The sequence below is a fragment of the Aotus nancymaae genome, unplaced genomic scaffold (genome assembly GCF_030222135.1).
Source record: "Aotus nancymaae isolate 86718 unplaced genomic scaffold, 86718_ANA_hifiasm-v0.15.2.pri h1tg000006l, whole genome shotgun sequence".
NCBI classification, from domain to species: Eukaryota; Metazoa; Chordata; class Mammalia; order Primates; family Aotidae; genus Aotus; species Aotus nancymaae.
Genome location: NW_026988417.1, coordinates 38,864,455 through 38,883,951, shown reverse-complemented (window position 1 = coordinate 38,883,951; position 19,497 = coordinate 38,864,455). Strand labels below are relative to the sequence as shown.

The following is a 19,497-nucleotide window of genomic DNA, read 5'->3' as shown; positions in this document are numbered from 1 at the left end:
ACAACTCAAGTTCTATGTCTGAACACTATCCTAGTTATTTCTCTCTCTTCATTCAAAAAATATTAAGTTTCTACCTTGTGACAAGCACATTTTTCTCTACCCACATTCTAACTGTAGCTGCCTCTGATTCTAAAAAACCCTGAAACCTAGTTCTTCAAATTTGTCTCACAGCTTAGCTGCCTTCTAAGGTTCCACCTTTCAGTCCAATCTCTTTCATGAAACATACTGCCATGACTGACTGTAACATTTATAATATTAAATTGTTTTATTATTGTTGTTATTAAGTCAGTTAGAAAAGCCTACATGTCTATTGAAAAATATGCCTATAAGTGTTATCAGAATATCTGGGAATTTACTGGTAGATAAACCCAGACACAGAAAAGATATGCAAAAAAAACTAAAAATAAGTCAATAAAGGACATTCTCCAGTTATCTATGCATATTCAATAAGACTAGAATAGATATATCCAGGATCAAATAGGAGATCCAACTAAGAACATTATAAGGCAAACAGTTAAAATTTGGAAGAAGAAGAAGAAAAAAGAATAGCAAATAAAACAGATTAGGTGTAAATCTTCTGGACTTCAAAGGTTAAGCAGGGATGGAGAGGGACTATGAAAATAATACTCTTTAAGGAATGCCACTGAAACCATAAAAAAACTGCCTCTAACACTGACTCCTCTCTCCCAGATCAAGGCACTCACAGCCTACCTTAACTACAGAAGGAATAAAGGTATATATATGAGATAAAATAACTGATGGTACTTTATTTTGGAACAGAAAAGTCCCTGAAAACTTGAAGTTCTCTGACTACCAGTCGTCATCCTATACTCTCTTCCTTCAAATCACATATTTCTAAAAGCATTATTTAACAACATTCTATAATCTTGAATTTCCAACTACCAGTAGAATTCATGTATTTAAGACTTCCATTCCATGAAATCAAGATCAATTATATCTCTTTTACTCTATGATTAAAGCTGAACTCATCTTTCTCCCACTCAAATTAGATCTCTTCCACTGCTTCAATAGCTCACAATCTTGGAATCATCTTTAATTTTTTCTTCTGTCTTTCAAAGAGATATTTCAAGATGAAGGAATTCAATTTAAAAAAAAAAACTTCCAGAGAAAATAGTGTTATTAGCTACACAGAGTTAGAAAAATTGAGTAAAAGGAAAACATTTTAGGGGTTACTAAAGATCTCTTATACTAAGAAAGCATTTTGCATATTTAGTTACACTTGTGTTCCAATTCAGACATTATATTATTTTTTAAAAACCCAATTAAACCTCATACCTTGCCAAAAAAGATTTTCCAGATCCCGGAAGCCCTCTGAGAAGAACAAGAACTAGTCCAACGTAAGATGTCTTCTTCCTTACAACCTGAGAAACTGGGGTTTCTTGTACTTGATAAGGGCTTGTTCCATCTTTATTTCTCCATACTTTCGATGGGGAAGTGTGAGAAATAACTGAGGGTGGAAATGTATAGTTGACAGATCTCCAGTGTGCAGCTGTGGTTACAACAGGAGCTACAAAGCCATGGTTTCCTTGGAAGAGGTCAAATGCAGGAATCATTGGATTCCACATTGGTGGAGGTGGAGGAGGAGGCAACAGTAAGGGGAGAGGAGCGAGTACTGGACAGTAACTTACATCTTTCCCCTTAGGTGGCAGTTCAGGATGTTTGTGTGGCTTGAAGTTGAACACTTCGGAAGGTAGAAACATACCAGAGACTGGAGTAGATTTCTGATCCCCACCCGTACCTGGTAAATCAAGCCCTGGAGGGTTTAGAGAAGCCTGAGGTTCACTGGCATCCAAATCTACAGGGGCTTGAGAGAACTGAGCCTCAACACACTCAGATTCTAAACGTTCTTTCTGTTTTTGATTGAGACTGCTACCACCCATGATGGAGTCACTTGTTACATTTAAAGAACTACTAAGAAGAGAATCTTCTGGGTAGTTACCTTCCAAAGCCAATGTGTTATCCTTTATAAAACATATGGACTCATTCAAAACTGAATGTGAAGGTAATGGGTTTAAACTTAACGTAGAAGCAGAATTCTCTAAATTTTCACTGTTTAAATTCATATTTTGTGTAGAAAAAATAGGAGTCATATCACTGGAATCAGAATTTACAAACTCACTCGGGTCATTAAAACTATTAACATTTTGCGAAGGCAAAAGTGAGTATACTTGGTCATCAGGAGAAGAGTTCAATTTCTCAAAAGCATTCTGTATTAAGGAATCCAGGTCTTCAGTTAGCCGCATGTCCAAAAATGAATCCATTTTTGAATCTTCACTCTCTTCTTCAGGACGTTTTTCCATTATTTCACTTTCTGCTGCACCTACTTGGTTCTCAGAAGCAAGCAAACTTTGTAAAGATGATTCTTCTGTCTTGGTATCAGTGGCAGATAATTCTAATAGACAATCCATAGCATTTTCAACTGTACAACAACAAGAACAATAACAACAACAAAAATATAGACAGAGAAAACAGATTTAATAATTTTATAAAAATCCAACTAAAATTACACTGGACTTTGCATTGAACAGAATATAAATGTATAATACTCAAGTTATTTTTTAAAAATTAATATTTTACTAACATACCAAAGTCTGTAGCAGCAAAAAGCCTGAATGATGGAGACATGCAATCCTGTTCTTTCAGGAAAATAGTAATAAACCAAGCTAATAAAGTATCATCAAATAAATATTATTTGCTGAATTTATTGAATACGTATATAAATATAAGTATCTGTAATTAGCTGTATCAGGCTTATTTATAAAAGTCCTAAAGCCTGTTGACTAGTTTAACAAATACTTACCTATTGCATGTACTTTTAAATATTAAGTGTTTTATGTATTCTCTTAGTAAATCTAATTTATTTACATTATCCACACTATGAATTTCACTTAATACAAAGAATATTTATGAGCATGTAATGCATATCAGAAATATTTTGTAAAAAAAAAAAAATCTTTAATATACTCAAAGAATTTTGCAGTCTAATAGAGATTAAAAACAATTATATTACAAACAATTACATTGTAATATAATACAGATTAAATAATGCACGCTTTTGGCCAGGCATAGTGACTCATGCCTGTAATCTCAGCACTTTGGGAGGCCAAGGCAGGTGGATCACCTGAGATCAGGAGTTAGAGACCAGCCTAGCCAACATGGTGAAACCCTGTCTCTACTAAAAATACAAAAATTAGCTGAGTATAATGGCAGTGCATGCTTGTAATCCCAGCTACTTGGGAGGCTGAGGTGGGAGAATCTCTTGAACCTGGAAGGCAGAGGTTGTACTGAGCAGACAACGTGCCACTGCACTCCAGCCTGAGCGACAGAGTGAGACTCCCTCTCAAAAAAAAAAAATTAAAAAAAAAAATAAATAAATAATGCACACTTCTGATAATGAACAAATGCCATAGAAGCATAAAGGAGAAATATTTCACATAAGGTGATATATGAACTGGAACTTGAAGATTAAAAAGTAACTTGCCAGAGAAAAAAGGGTAAACCCAGGCTTGGCTCTCCCTAGAAGGAGGTTGATTGGGTGAAATTGGGAAGAGTCCTGTATGTCATGCTAAGAAATATTAATTTTATTTTCTAAGGAATTTGAAGGAAACTACTAGTCATAGCATTTGAGCTAGAAGTTTTATACACATCACCTCACTGACTCCTCAAATACTACTGCGCGGTATATTATTCCTAATAGATGAAGAAATGAAGTTAAAAAGTACATTAACTTGGCCCAAGTCACATAGTTAAGTGACAGAGCCAGTACTGGTGTGTCTGACTCCGATGCTGAGCTCTTTCTGTTATAACACAAATAGGGAGCCATTACAAATTTTAAGGCCAGGTATGGTAGCTCACGCCTATAATCCTAACATTTTGGGAGGTTGAGGTGGGTAGATCACTTGACCCCAAGACTTCAAGACCAGCCTGTGCAACATGGAAAAACCCTGTCTCTACAAAAATTAGCCAGTGTGGTAGTATGTGTGTAGAGTCCCAGCCAAAAGGGAAGCTAAGGTAGGAGGATGGCTTCATCCCAGGAGGTCAAGGCTACTTGAGTGAAATGATTACTGCACTCCATCCTGGGCAGCTGAGTGAGGCCCTGTCCCAAAAAAAAAAAAGAAAACAAACAAACAAAAAAAGAATTTTAAGCATTTGAAGTTTGGAGGGAGGGGTTGTGTAGTTTGTATTTTGTCTTGCTGTTTTAAGAAAGATGAGTCTAGAAACAGCACAGCAGAGTGGGTAACAGCTCTAGTCTGGAGTCAGAACACCAACATTTAAATCTCTACTGCTGGCTATGACACTTTCAACAAGTTAACTTCCCTAAACCTCAATTTTCTCATTTGTAATATGGGGATAATAAAAGCACCTACCTCATAGGTTGTTGTGGGGATTAAATGAGATAATCCATGAAAAAGTGCTGTGTACAAGAACTGGCACCTAGTAAGCACCCAATTAATGTTCCCTTAAGAAGAAAAACAAAGAGGGATTGGAGGGGGCAAGCCTGGCAGAGACCAATTAGGAGATCATAGCAATACTACAAAGGACAGAAACCCCAAAAATGGAAAAAAACAAAAGGAGGGGAAGGAGGGGCGGGGAGGGGAAAAAAAAGAGAGCAAACATAAGGAGTATTTCTATGAATAAAATCTACATGACAGTAAAACCAGAAAAGATCAACTAAAAATTTGATGTGTATGTAATGAAAAATTACACTAAGTAAAAGTAAATTAAAGATCAAGATGGATAGATACTTATCGCATAAAAAAAAAAAGTCCTTATACAGATTATTGAAAAAAATTAAAATCATGGTATAAAAAATTTTTTTCAACAAATGAACAATTTACACAAGAATACAAGAATAAACAATCATGTATAAAAATGTTCAACATTCCTCTTTAGTAAAAAAACACAAATTAAGAAAAGATGCAATTTTATTCCTATTAAAATCTTAAAACATGAGCCGTGTGCAGTGGCTCACGCCTGTAATCCTAACACTTTGGGAGGCTGAGGCAGGTGGCTCACCTGAGGTCAGGAGTTCGAGACCAGCCTGGCCAACACGGTGAAACCCCATCTCTACTAAAAATACAAAAAACAAATTAGCCAGGCATGGTGGCAGATGCCTGTAATCCCAGCTACTCGGGAGCCTTAGGCAGGAGAATCACTTGAACCCAGGATGGGGAGGTTACAGTGAGCCAAGATCACACCACTGCACTCCAGCCTGGGCAACAAAAGCGAAACTCCGTCTCAAAAAAAAAAAAAAAGTCTTAAAACACTACTACACAATGTTGAAAAGGCTGAGGTGAAACCACTACACTTATGCAATGCTGGTGGAATTACAAATAGGCACACCTCATTGGTAGACAATTCAGCAGTATGCTTCCAAGAGCTAAAGCAGTTCTTACCCTGTGACGCAAGAAAATAAAACTTTGGAACAAAGAAGAAAAGTCAAAAGAAAGAAAAATATATTTTTACCAAGATGTTCTCTGCAATATTAATTATTCACAAAAAACATAAATATAATTAAGCTACAGCACAACTCAGTAGAATATTAGAAACCCATTAAAAATAATTGCAGCAACACAGAAAAAATGCTTATGTTAAGTTAAAAACACATAATACAAAATTCCTCTACTCAAATTTCAAATGCTTATGAACAAGGTATATAGAAGATTCTGGAAAACAGAAATAAGTTTTTTTGCTATGGTATAGGGTGATGTGAATTTCTTGTAATTCCTCATTGCTGTATTAGTTTATATGCAACAATTAAATTTTAAACAAATCAAAATTAGGAAATGTTGAAGTAACTTACAAAACTCTATAAACTATCATTTCTGAGCATCATGCACAGCTGAAAACCGGTTTTCTGCATACATAACTGGATAAGATATGCTCACATCACAAACCACACGATGACTGAAACTGGACATTTATAACACATTAACAAAACTTCCCAAATCCAGAATAATTTTATCTTATACTAATCATGGCCAGTAACAATACTAGGTATCAACATTTAATTTACTCATCTAGTCAACTTATATAAATTCCATTCTGTCTCTAAACATACTTCTAAACAATGTATGACAAGTTATTAATAGCCTACCATACTGAAGACTTTACCGAGAACAAAAAAATAAAACAAAACTCAATTCTCACCAAAAAAAAGTCATATGAGGTGCATACTGTTATTTTTCTCACTAACAGAGGAAAACTGAGACTCAGAGAGGTTAAGTGGCAGAGCTGGAAATCCAACCCACGTTTCTTGACTCCAAAGCCGATATTTTGAAATTATACTACTCTGCTAGCCTCAACTCTTAAATCAGCTCTTATTTCCATAATTACAATTACCTAATCGCTTAATAAATATTTACTCAGCTCCTATTATAGGTCAGTTGCTATTTTATGGGCTGAGGATACAGGACTAAAACAAAGTTTTTAAAAACTGTCTTTATGGAGCTTACATTCTAGGACAGTGGTTCTCAACCAGGTACAATTTTCCCTCCCAGGTAACAAATGACAATATATGGAGACATTTTTTATTGTCACAACTGGGTGGTAAGAAGCTATTGGCATCTAGTGGGTACAGGCCAGGGATGCTGTTAAACACCTTACAATGCACAGGAGAGCCACTGAAAACAAAGGATTATGCAACCTAAAGTGTCAGTAGTACCAGTCTTTTCCAGAGTAAAGACAAAAGACATAGTATATGATATCTATACAAATACCTTACATCTAGAATTGGACATTTCTTAAGAGCAGAAACTATGTTTTATTCTTCATATCCCAAAAAACAAACTCAAATACCAACCTTAGTAACTTGCCAACAGCGGATGATGAACAAAATAGAAGTAAGACATTTTTCTGTATTACTATTAATCATGGCATAGTACACAAAGTCTTCTTATAAGATGGAAAGGGTTCAAACTAAACTTTTTCTCACCTTTGAAATCACATTCAGAAAGCATCAAATACACTACATCAGGATCCAGATCAGAAAATATCTCTGAGATACTGGTGAAGAGTTCTTCCTGATCAACTTTTGTCTCACCCATGGAAGGAAGAGTAGTGGTTGGCTCCTCACGACTAGCAACACTGGATACGACAACTTCCTTAGGGTTTGCAGTCTTCCGAAAAGGATTTCCCCCAAGATTTTTCCTTCTCCTTGGCATTCTGACTTCCAAAACTAAAATGTTTCCCTTTTCTTAGTTAAGATGTTTGATAGTTAAGTCATAATTCAAACAAAACAGGGTTAAATATCTTGCACAATCCAGCAGTAAAAAGACCTAAAATAGAAAGCAATTAAAAACACTCAGACTATATATATTCCATTTCTAAAATCGGAATGACATCTTTATTTAACTCTAAGAAAGTACCACCAACTCTAACAGCAGAGCTAAAAAGTAGTCAATTTCTCTCTCTCCAAAATATTCAGGTTTTGCCAGGATTGAACATGTTAAAAATGAAGATGTTAACAATATATATTTCAGAAGTGAATACACTGTTTCAATACCATTACTTCATTTTTAAAAACATGAAACAGTCTTCATAAATAAAACTAGAATTCATACTGAACACCTATACTCAGAGATGTCCAACAGGCATCATAAATTTAACATGTCCAAAACAGCTCCTCATCACCCCCTTTAAACCTGCTTTTCCCAGTCTTTCCCAACTCAGTGCAACTGTATCCTACCAATGACTCAGGCCAAAATCTTGGAATAATCCTTGACTCCTCTCATCCCACATCCAACTGGTGAGCCAATTTTGTCAGTGTGACTCCCAAAACATATCCAGAATACTATCATTCCTCACTGCCTCCATTGCTACTACCCTAGACTTAGCTACTACAGCCTCCTGCCTGAATTACTGTAAGTCTCCTCTCTCTCAGCTTCCACCCTTGCCCCTTCAGTCTAGCACCAAAGCCACAGTGACTCAATTAAACCATAGGTTGAATCATGCCTCTCTTCCACTAAACTATCTGCTAGCTCCCTAATTCAGGATAAAAGCCAGAGTCCTTAAAATGGCCTATAACCTGAACACTTGTTACCTCTGTACCATCCTCTTTCCCTTAGCCACACTAAGCCTCCTCACTCTTCTTCAAACACACCAGCAATGCTCTCCCCTAGGAACCTTTATACTTTGGTTCCCTCTACTGAGCCACTTTTCTCCAAGTATCTCCGTATCACCTTCTTACCATTATTCAAATGTTACCTTCTCAGGACCTCAGTGTCCCAACAACATTTATCCCACTTTTCTACTTGAATTTTCTCCATAGGACTTTTATATATGTATTGTATTTACCACCCATATTCCAATAAAGTGTAAGCTCCACAAGAGAAGGAATCATATCTGGAATAGAACTACAGACAGTCTACTTGTTTTCTCTGCTTGAATATATCTAATAAACATTTCAAACTTAACATATCCAAAACTAAATGTCTAACATTTTTCCCAAAATCTGCTCTAATCATTGAGTCTGACAACTGTCATCTTTCACTCATATTCCAACCTCCTACCTGTTCTCCCTGCTTGCACCTTATCCTCATATTGTCTATTTTCAATATACCAGCCTGACTGAGCTTTATACAATGTAAAAAGGTTCTGCTCTAAACTCCTATAAGTTCTCAACATCACTCAAGAGAAAAAGCTAAAGTTCTTACAATGGCCTATCTCCCTGCTAGCCCTTGATATACTCTTCCTCAAGATATCTGAACAGCTAACTCCTATACTCCTTCAAATTTTTGTGCAAGTGTCATGTTCAACGGTTTCTCTCTTGATTATCCAACTGAAAGTCATATACCCTGCTCCCTCTGCCCCAATCTCCCCTTTGCTGCTAACCATTGCCCTTGTCATCTTCTATTATATTATAAAATTTACCTTTTAATTAAATTTGTATCATAGCTCTCTCCACCTTCCAGAACTGCACTGTCAATATGGCAGCCACCAGCAACATGTTCCTATTTAAATTTAAATTAATTACAATTAAATAAACGTACATTTATATATTAATATCAGACATGAGTAGAATTCAGAGCAAAGAAAATTTTCAGAGACAAAGAAGGGCACTATGTAATAATAAAAGATCAAGCCATCAAAAAGATACACCAGGCTGGGTGCAGTGGCTCACGCCTGTAATCCCAGCATTTTGGGAGTTTGAGTTGGGTAGATCACCTGAAGTCAGGAGTTGGAGACCAGCCCAGCCAACATGGTGAAACCCAGTCTCTGCTAATAATACAAAAAATTAGCCAGGCGTGGTGACATGTGCCTGTAATCCCAGCTATTCAGGAGGCTGAGACAGGAGAATCACTTGAACCTGGGAGGCAGAGGTTGCAGTAAGCTGAGATCGCAACACTACACTCCAGCCTTGGCAACAAGAGCAAAATTCCGTCTCAAAAAAAAACAAAAAAACAAAAAAGATATAGCAACCTTGGTCAGGTTCAGTGGCTTGTGCCCATAATCCCAGCAAGTTGCACGTTGGGCAGGAGGATCACTTGAGTCCAGAAGTCTAAAACCAAACTGGTCAAAATGGCAAAACTCTGTCTCTACTAAGAATTGGCCAGGTGTAGTGGCTCACGCCTGCAATCCCAGGACTTTGGGAGGCCAAGGCAGGTGCATCTCCTGAAGTCAGGCATTTGAGACCAGCCTGGTCAACATGGTGAAACCCCATCTCTACTAAATATACAAAAATTAGCCAGGCATGGTGGTGAGTGCCTGTAATATCAACTACTTGGGAGACTGAGGCAGGAGACTGCAACCCAGGAGGTGGAGGTTGCAGTGAGCTGAGATTGGGCCACTGCACTCCAACCTGGGCAACCAGAGCAAGGCTCCATCTCAAAAAAAAAAAAAAAAAAAGTAGCAGGGCATGGTGATGCACACCTGTAGTCCTAGCTACTTGAGAGGCTGAGGCAAGAAAATTGCTTGAACCCAGGAAGCAGAGGATGCAGTGAGCTGAGATCATGCCACTGCACTGCAGCCTGGGCAACAGAGTGAGACACTGTCACAAAAAAAAAAAAAAAAAGCCAGGCACAGTGGCTCACACCTGTAATACCAGCACTTTGGGAGGTTCGGTGGGGGGACAGATCACCTGAGGTCGGGAGTTCAAAACCAGTGTGACCAACATGGAGAAATCCCAACTCTACTAAAAATACAAAATGAGCCAGGCATGGTGGTGCATGCCTGTAATCCCAGCTATTGGGAAGGCTGACACAGGAGAATCGCTTGAACCTGGAAGGTGGAAATTGAGGTGAGCCGAGATTGCACCATTGCACTCCAGCCTGGGCGACAAGAACAAAACTCTGTCGCAAATAAATAAATAAAAATTAAAAAGATACAGCAACTCTAAATGTATATGCACTAAACAGCGCTACAAAATAAGTGAAGCTAAAACTGAAAGGGGAAATAGAAAAATTCACAATTATAGTTGAAGACTTCAACACCACTCTATCAACAATGAACAGAATAACTAGACAGAAAATCAGCAAAGATATACAACTCAATAACAGCAATAATTAAGGATCTAATTAACTTAACAGAACAGTCCACCCAACAACAGCAGAATATGTATTCTTTTCAAGTTATTAACAGAACACATACCAAGATAAATCTAGGCTAAAAACAAACCACAACAAATTTAAAAGAAATGAAATCACACAGGTATGTTCTCCAACCACAATGGAATCAAACTAGGCCATTACAGTCCAGGAGCAGTGGCTCACACCTGTAATCCCAGCACTTTGGGAGGCCAAGGAAGGTGGATCACCTGAGGTCTGGAGTTTGAGACCAGGCTGGCCAACATGGCGAAACTCTGTCTCTACTAAAAGTACAAAAATTAGCTGGGTGTGGTAGCAGGCACCTGTAATCCCAGCACCCTGGGAGGTTGCAGTGAGCAGACCACTCTGAGCTCAGGAGTTCAAGACCGGCCTGGGCAACATGGCCAAACCCTGTCTCAGTAAATACAAAAATTAGCTGGGTGCGGTAGCTCACGCCTGTAATCTCAGCACTTTGGGAGGTTGAGGCAGGTAGATCACCTGAGGTCAGGAGTTCGAGACCAGCCTGGCCAACATGGTGAAACCCTGTCTCTACTAATAATATGAAAATTAGCCAGGCGTGGTGGTGCATGTCTATAATCCCAGCTATTCAGGAGACTGACGCAGGAGAATCGCTTGAACCCAGGAGGCAGAGGTTGCAATGAGCCAAAATCAAGCCATTGCACTCCAGTCTAGGCGACCAGAGCAAGACTCTGTCATTAAAAAAAAGAGCAGGCTGAGCATAGTGGCTCACACCTGTAATCCCATCACTCTGGCTGAGGTGGCCGGATCACCTGAGGTCAGGAGTTTGAGACTACCCTGACCAACATGGTGAAATCCCGTCTCGGCTGAAAATACAAAAATGAGCCGGGCATGGTGGTACACGTCAATAGTACCAGCTACTTGGGAGGCTGAGGCAAGAGAATCATTTGAACCCAGGAGGCACAGGTTGCAGTGAACCAACATCATGTCACTGGAATTCAGCCTGGGCAACAGAGTGAGACTCTGTCTGAAAAAAACAAAAAGAGAAACAGGAAATAATAAATAGTAGATAACAATTAAATTAGAAACAGAGAAACAAAGAGAAAATTCAATGAAATAAATTGCTGGAAATGACCAATAAAATTGAAAGACCTCTAGCAAGACTGACAAAGAAAAAGGAAGACACAAATTATCAGTATCAGGAATGAAAAAGGAATATTACTACAGACCTTGCAGAGATCAAAAGGCTAATAAACTATGAACACATAAAAGTTTGACAATTTACATGAAATGGACCATTGTCTCAAAAACCACAAACTATCACAACTCATCCACTAAGACATAGATAAAATCACTACAATTTGTAAGGAAATTTAATTCATAATTTTAAGACTCCCCAAAAAAAAAATTTCCAGGGCCAAATAGCTTGAATGGAAAATTCTAACATTTTTTAGGAAAAATTAACAGTAATCCTACATAATCTTTTCCAGAAAACAAGAAAACCCCTTCCAATCCATTTTATGATGGTAGTATTATCCTGATACTAAAAGCAGACAAAGCCAGTACAAAAAAACTACAGAGCAATACTCCTCATGACTATAGACACAAAAATCCTTAATAAAATACCAGCAAATAAAATTCAGCAATATATATTTCTTTTGTTCTTTTGATTTTTGACGCAGGGTCTTGCTCTATCACCCAGGCTGGAATGCAGCAGATATAATTATTTTTATATATTGCTGAATTTTGGCAGGGCATAGTAGTTCACACCTACAATCCCAGAATTTTGGGAGACTGAATTGGGAGGATCACTTGAGCCCAGGAGTTCAGGACCAGCATGGGCAACACAGTGAGACCCCATCTCTACAAAAAAAATTAGCCAAGAATGGTGGTCCATGTCTGTGGTCCCAGGTACTGGGGGGCAGGGTGAGGTGAAAGGATCACTTAGGCCCAAGTGGTCAAGGCTGCAGTGAGCTATGATCACACCACTACACTCCAGTCTGAGCAACAGTGAGGCCCTATCTCAAAAAAAAAAAAAAAGATTATATACCATAATGAAATGGGGTTTACTCCAGGAAGGCAGCGCTAGTTCCATATTCAAAAATTAGTATAATCTACCATCTTAATGGGTAAAAGAACCATATCAATCAATGCAGAATATGACAAAATTCAACACCATTTATGGTAACTACCAGAAAAATAGGAACAGAGAACAAAAATATCCTCAACATGATAAGAGCACCTACAAAAACCTACAGCTAACATTATATTTAGTAGTGAAATACTAAATGCTTTCCTCCTAACACTAGGAAAAAAGCAAGATGTCTACTCTCACCAATTTCATTCAAAATAATGCTGGAAGTTCTAGCCCATAAAATAAGAGAAAAAAGAAAATAAAATGCATACAGACTAGGGAAGAAGAAATAAAAGTGTCTCCATTTGGAGATAACATGGTTATCTGTGTATTAATAGAAAATACCAAGGAATCTACAAAATCTCCAACAAGTGAGTTTAACAAGGGTGCAAGATACAAGATAAACTTATAAAAGCAACTGTATTTATACATACTAGCAAAAAAGCACATAGACACTGAAATTAAAGAAACAATACCCTTCACAATTGCTCAAAAAAAAAAAGAGAAATACACTAAGTCCTCACTTAATGTCATCAATAGGATCTTGTAAACGACAACCTTTTTTTTTTTTTTTTTTTTTTTTTTTGAGACCAAGTCTCGCTCTGTTGCCCAGGCTGGAGTCCAATAGTGTGATCTCGGCCCACTACAACCTCCACCTCCTGGGTTCAAGTGATTCTCCTGCCTCAACCCTCCTGAGTAGTTGGGATTATAGCTACTCAGGTACACCAAATGATGGCAAGACTTAAGAAACTATATCACTTATAGTTGCTGATGGGAATGTAAAATGATAGTCACTCTGAAAAATATTTTGCAGTTTCTTAAAAAACTAAATATGCAACTACCATATAACTCAGCAATTGCACTTTTGGGCATTTATCCCTGAGGACTGAAAAAATATATTCATCTAAAAACCTGTACACAAATGTTTATAGCAGCTTTACTCATAATAACCAAAAACTGGAAACAACTCATGACCTCCAATAGATAAAGGGTTAAACAAACTATAGTACATCCATTCCATGAAATACTACTCAGCAATAAAAACATACTATTGATGCATACAACAACCTGGGTGAAATTTCAGAGTATTATGCTGAGTACAAAAAACCAGTCCTGGCCAGGCATGGTGGCTCACGCCTGTAATTCCACCACTTTGGGAGCCGAGGTGGGTGGATCACCTGAGGAGTTCACGACCAGCCTGGGCAACACAGTGAAACCCTGTCTCTACCAAAAATACAAAAAAAAAATCCTTAAATACCACAGGGAAAAAAAAAATTAGCCGGGCATAGCGATATGCGCCTTTACTCCCAGCTACTCAGGAGGCTGAGGCAGGAGAATTGCTTGAACCCAGGAGGTGGAAGTTGCAGTGAGCCGAGATCATGCCACTGCACTCCAGCCTGGGCGACAGAGTGAGACTCCGTCTGGCAAGAAAAAAAAAAAAAAAAAGCCAGTCCTGGCCAGGCACAGTGGGCACACCTATAATCCTAGCACTTTGGGAGGCCAAGGAAGGCAGATCACGAGATCAAGAGATCAAGATTATCCTGGCCAACATGGTGAAACCCTGTCTCTGCTAAAAATATAAAAATTAGCTGGGTGTGGTGGCGTGTGCCTATAGTCCCAGCTACTCAGGAGTCTGAGGCAGGAGAATCACTTGAACCCAGGAGGTGGAAGCTGCAGTGAGCCTAGATCACACCATTGCACTCAAGCCTGGGCGAAAGAGCAATACTCTGTCTCAAAAAAAAAAAAAACAGAAAATGAAAAAAAAAGCCAGTCCTAGCCAGGAGCAGTGGCTCATGCCTGTAATATCAGCACTTTGGAAGGCCGGAGTGGGTGGATCACTTGAGGTCAGGAGTTCGAGCCCAGCCTGACCAACATGGTGAAACCTCATCTCTACTAAAAATACAAAAATTAGCCGGGCATGGCATGGTGGTACGCACCTGTAATCCCAATTACTTTGGAGGCTGAGGCAGGAGAATCAGTTAGAATTCGGAAGGCAGAGGTTGCAATGAGCTGTGATCATGTCATTGCACTCCAGCCTGGGGCGACAGAGTGAGACTCTGTCTCAAAAAAAAAAAAAAAAAGCCAGTCCTAAAAGGTTATATATTTTTTTTTGCGATGGAGTCTCGCTCTTGTCACCCAGGCTGGAGTGCAGAGGCACAATCTCGGCTCATTGCCACCTCCGCTTCCTGGGTTCAAGCCATTCTCCCGCCTCAGCCTCTAGAATAGCTGGGATTACAGGCACTGCCATCACGCCTGGCTAATTTTTGTATTTTTAGTAGAGATATGGTTTCACCAGGTTAGCCAAGCTGGTCTCAAACTACTGACCTCAAGTGATCCACCCACATCGGCCCCCCAAAGTGCTGGGATTACAGGCATGAGCCATGGCACCCGTCCACAACATTCTTTAAGTGACTAAATTATAGAAATGCAGAACAGATTGGTGGCACCAAGCCTAAAAATAGGGAATGGGAGAGGGAGGGAGAAGGGGTATGGCTACATAAGGGCAATTTCACAGATCCTTGGGATAATAGAATGTTCTCTATCTTGACTATATTAACAACGATACCCTGTTTGCCATGTTGTATTGTTTTTATCCCTTCTCTAAGTAAACATCTAACTTGTATTATTTTGGGTTTTGTTTTTTTTTTAAAGAGAGACAGAGTCTCACTGCAACCTCCACCTCTGAAGTTCAAGCGATTCTCCTGCCTCAGCCTCCAGAGTAGCTAGATCTACCCTGGAGGATGCAGGCAGGGTGGCTCACACCTGTAATCCCAACACTTTGGGAGGCCAAGTTGGGCAGATCATTTGAGGCCAGAGTTCAAGACCAGCCTGGGCAACATGGCAAAACCCAGTCTCTACTTAAAATACAAAACAATCAGCTGGGCATGGTAGCACACCTGTAATCTCAGCTACTCCAGAGGCTGAGAAATGAAAATCAAGATTACACCACTGCACTCCAGCCTGGGCAACAGAGAGAGACTGTCTCAAAAAAAAAAAAAAAAAAATTAAAGGTGAATCACCATGGACTTCGCTCTATACTTCCTCCAACTTGCAAGCTATATATCCCTTTCATTCCCTTTTTTTCACTATTTGTATAGTCTATTTGTATGTAAAGAGATCTAAACATATAGGCAGTTTTAGTGTCCAAACAATGTTTAGTGTATTAAAGAAAATTCTGATGTATAAAAAGATATATAGGCTGGGCACAGTGGCTCACACCTGTAATCCCAGCATGTTTTAATTTTTTAGTGTCACCCAGCTAATTTTAGTTTTTTTGTTTTATAAATTTTATATAACTACAACCTTGCTGTGAAGTTTTTTGTTTTCCTTTTAATAAGGACATATGTTCTTTTCAAGCAGTTTTTTAAAATTCAGGGTGAACATGAAATCTACAAATAGCAACAGAATAAACAAACAATCTCTAATAGTGTTACGACAACGGTCAATACTGCCATTATTTGCCTGTGGTTTCCCTAAATAAAAATAAATAAATACTGCCATTAAAGTAGATATACAAATAAACACTTCAGAAAAAAAAACCTTCCAGGGCGGACACGGAAGTTTAGAGGACATGTTCCTTGACCTCTAATCCCACGATTTTGGGAGGCCGAGGCGGGAGGATCATTTGAGCTCAGAATTCAAGACCATCCTGGGCAACACAGCAAGAGCCTATGTCTAATAAATAAGTAAACAAAAAGTAAAAAATCTTCCCACTGAAAACCACATCATCGATACTAAAAAAAACATTAATGTGAATTGCAGGACAAAAATAAAAATAAAAAAGAAGGAAAAAAAAACACCATATCAGGCCAAGCGCAGTGGCTTATACCTAAAATCTCAGCACTTTGGGAGGCTGAGGCAGGAGGATCACTTGAGGTTAGGAGTTCAAGACCAGCTGAGGCCGGGCACAGTGGCTCATGCCTGTAATACCAGCAGTTTGGGAGGCCAAGGCGGACAGATCACAAGGTCAGGAGTTCAAGACCAGACTGGCCAACATGGTGAAACCCCGTCTCTACTAAAAAATACAAAAATTAGCTGGGCATGGTGGCTCATGCATGTAATCCCAGCTACGTGGGAGGCTGAGGTAGGACAATTGCTTGAACCAGGACCCAGGAGGTGGAGGTTGCAGTGAGCCAAGATCGTGCCACTGCACTCCAGCCTGGAGCGAGACTCCATCTCATAAAAAAAAAAAAAAAAAAAAAAGACCAGCCTGGCCAACATGGTAAAACTCCATCTCTACTAAAAACAATTAGCCAAGTATGGTGGCACACACTTGTAATCCCAACTACTCAGGAGGCTGAGGTTGGAGAATCACTTGAATATGGGACACAGAGGTTGGAGTGAGCAGAGATCGCACTACTGCACTCCAGCCTGTGTGACAGAATGAGACTGCGTCTCAAACAAATAAAAAATAACAATAATAAAATAAAAGCAACATCATTTTTCAAGATACACAATTTTATTACAGATTTTTTTAAAAAAACAAAATGCAATATACTAAAAATCCCAAACTTTACTATTGATACTAAGCCTGAGGCCAAGCACAGGTGGCTTATCCCTGTAATCCCAGCACTTTGGGAGGTCAAGGTGGGCGAATTACTTGAGCCCAGAAGTCCAAGACCAGCCAGAACAACATGATAAAACCCGTCTCTACAAAAAAAAAAAAAAAAAATACAAAACAATTAGCTGAGCGTAATGGTGTACACCTGTAGTCCTAGCTACTTAGGAGGATAAGGTGAGAGGATCACTTAAGCCAAGAAGTCGAGGCCTCAGTGAGCCATGAGCATGCCACTGTATTCCAACCTGGGCAATAGAGCAAGACCCTGACTCAAAGCAAAAAGTTAAAAAAAAAAAAAAAAAGATAATTAATTCCAAGTTTGCTATGCTACCATACACAAATCAAGAAACTTAAAAAAATAAAAACATTAAATATTTAGAAATATTGCACTGGACATGGTGGCTCATGCCTATAATCCCAGCACTTTGGGAGGCCATGGTAGGGGCATCACCTGAGGACAGGAGTTCAAGACCTGCCTGGCCAAAATGGTGAAACCCCATCTCTACTAAAGATACAAAAAATAGCTGGACACGGTGGCACATGACTGTAGTCCCAGCTACTCGGGAGGCTGAGGCATGAGAATCTCTTGAACCCACGAGGCTGAAATCCTGCCACTGCATTGCAGCCTGGGCAACACAAGACTGTCTCCAAAAAAAAAAAAAAATTTATTTATTTAAATTTTCAACATCAGAAGCTTTAAAATCTAATTCAAAAAGGTACAACCTGCATTTTTTAAAGCATTTTCTCTAAAAAAAACCTTATTAGCTATACAAATATCTGTACAGTTTTTATACTGAAGCTAAAAATATGGAACACTTCACAAATTTGCGTGTCATCCTTGCACAGGGGCCATGTTCATCTTCTCTGTATTATTCCAATTTTAGGAAATGTGCTATACTCCATATCATTTTATAAATAAATCTGCTATATGTAATACATGACAAGTAAGTTTGAATAACTTACCTCGGTGGAACAATATCCAGAAAATAACAGATCTCTGTAACAATCAAAAAAGGTATTCTGGCCAAACATGGTGGCTCACGCCTGTAATTCTAGCACTTTGGGAGGCTGAGGTGGAAGGATCATTTCAGGTCAGAAGTTCGAGACCAGCCTGGTCAACATAGTGAAACTCCATCTCTACTAAAAATACAAAAATTAGCCAGGCATGGTGGCCAGTGCCTGTAGTTCCAGCTACTCAGATGGCTGAGGCAGGAGAGTCGCTTGAACCTGGGAGACGGAGGTTGCAGTGAGCTGACATTGCGCTACTGCACTCCAGCCTGGTGAAAGAGCAAGACACTGTCTCAAAAAAAAAAAAAAAAGATATTCTGGCCAGGCGCAGTGGCTCATGTCTGTAATCCCAGCACTTTGGGAGGCCAAGATCGCGCCACTGCACTCCGGCCTGGGTAACAGAGGGAGACTCCATGCAAAAAAAAAAAAAAAAAAAAAAAAAAACCAAGATGTAAAAACTAGATAGACCTCTGAAATATTTTGTAAAGGTTAAAGCCTGTTGCTGAACACTATATAGCTTTAGTCCCAAGTGTATTTCTGTATATTCCATCAACACTTTCTATAATCCTTAACTATTTATTGCAGTACTAGTCTTGCTTAATTTAGAGTCAGTTGGTGTTACTGACTTATTATATTTCCATCTGTATGTGTTTGTATCTACAACTAACCATGTTCCTTGACAACATGGATCATGACATATACTCCAAAATGGTACTAAGCATTGTACCACACATAAAACAGGTGCACAGATATTTATGGATAGCTAACAAATATGTAAAATATGAAGAAGCAAGAGTGGTCTATTTTTTTAATTTCCTTTTTTTTTTTTTTTTGAGACTGAGTTTCGCTCTTGTTACCCAGGCTGGAGTGCAATGGCGCGATCTCGGCTCACTACAACCTCCGCCTCCTGGGTTCAGGCAATTCTCCTGCCTCAGCCTCCTGAGTAGTTGTGATTACAGGAACTCGTCACCATGCCCAGCTAATTTTTTTGTATTTTTAGTAGAGACGGGGTTTCACCATGTTGACCAGGATGGTCTTGATCTCTTGACCTCGTGATCCACCCGCCTTGGCCTCCCAAAGTGCTGGGATTACAGGCGTGAGCCACCATGCCCGGCTGAAATGCTTTTTTTTAAGTCACTCAAATATATAAGTAAAAGCTTAGAAACCTACATGTAGACCAGGTGTAGTAGTTCACACCTATTGTCCCAGAACTTTGGGAGGCTGAGGCAGGTGGATCACTTGAGCCAAGGAGTTCAAGACCAGCTTGGGCAACA

General features: G+C 39.0%; 1 protein-coding gene and 1 pseudogene across 5 annotated transcripts in view; both read right to left on the bottom strand.

The window, feature by feature from the left end:
- N4BP2 (NEDD4 binding protein 2) overlaps positions 1–19,497 on the bottom strand; it is a 99,159-nt gene that overhangs the window by 64,565 nt on the left and 15,097 nt on the right. For 2 of the 5 annotated variants that reach the window (XM_064366512.1, XM_064366518.1), the window contains exons 2-4: positions 8,893–8,972; positions 6,956–7,298; positions 1,297–2,440 (exon numbers count right to left, since the gene is read on the bottom strand). In XM_064366512.1, coding sequence (XP_064222582.1) covers positions 1,297–2,440; positions 6,956–7,184 — 1,373 coding nt within the window. In that variant the 5' untranslated portion in view covers positions 7,185–7,298; positions 8,893–8,972. Of the gene's footprint in view, positions 1–1,296; positions 2,441–4,388; positions 4,481–6,955; positions 7,299–8,892; positions 8,973–19,497 lie in introns of all 5 variants that reach the window. The other 3 variants (XM_064366525.1, XM_064366514.1, XM_064366530.1) reach the window with 3 other exon arrangements.
- LOC135271978 (U6 spliceosomal RNA) lies at positions 18,017–18,113 on the bottom strand (annotated as a pseudogene).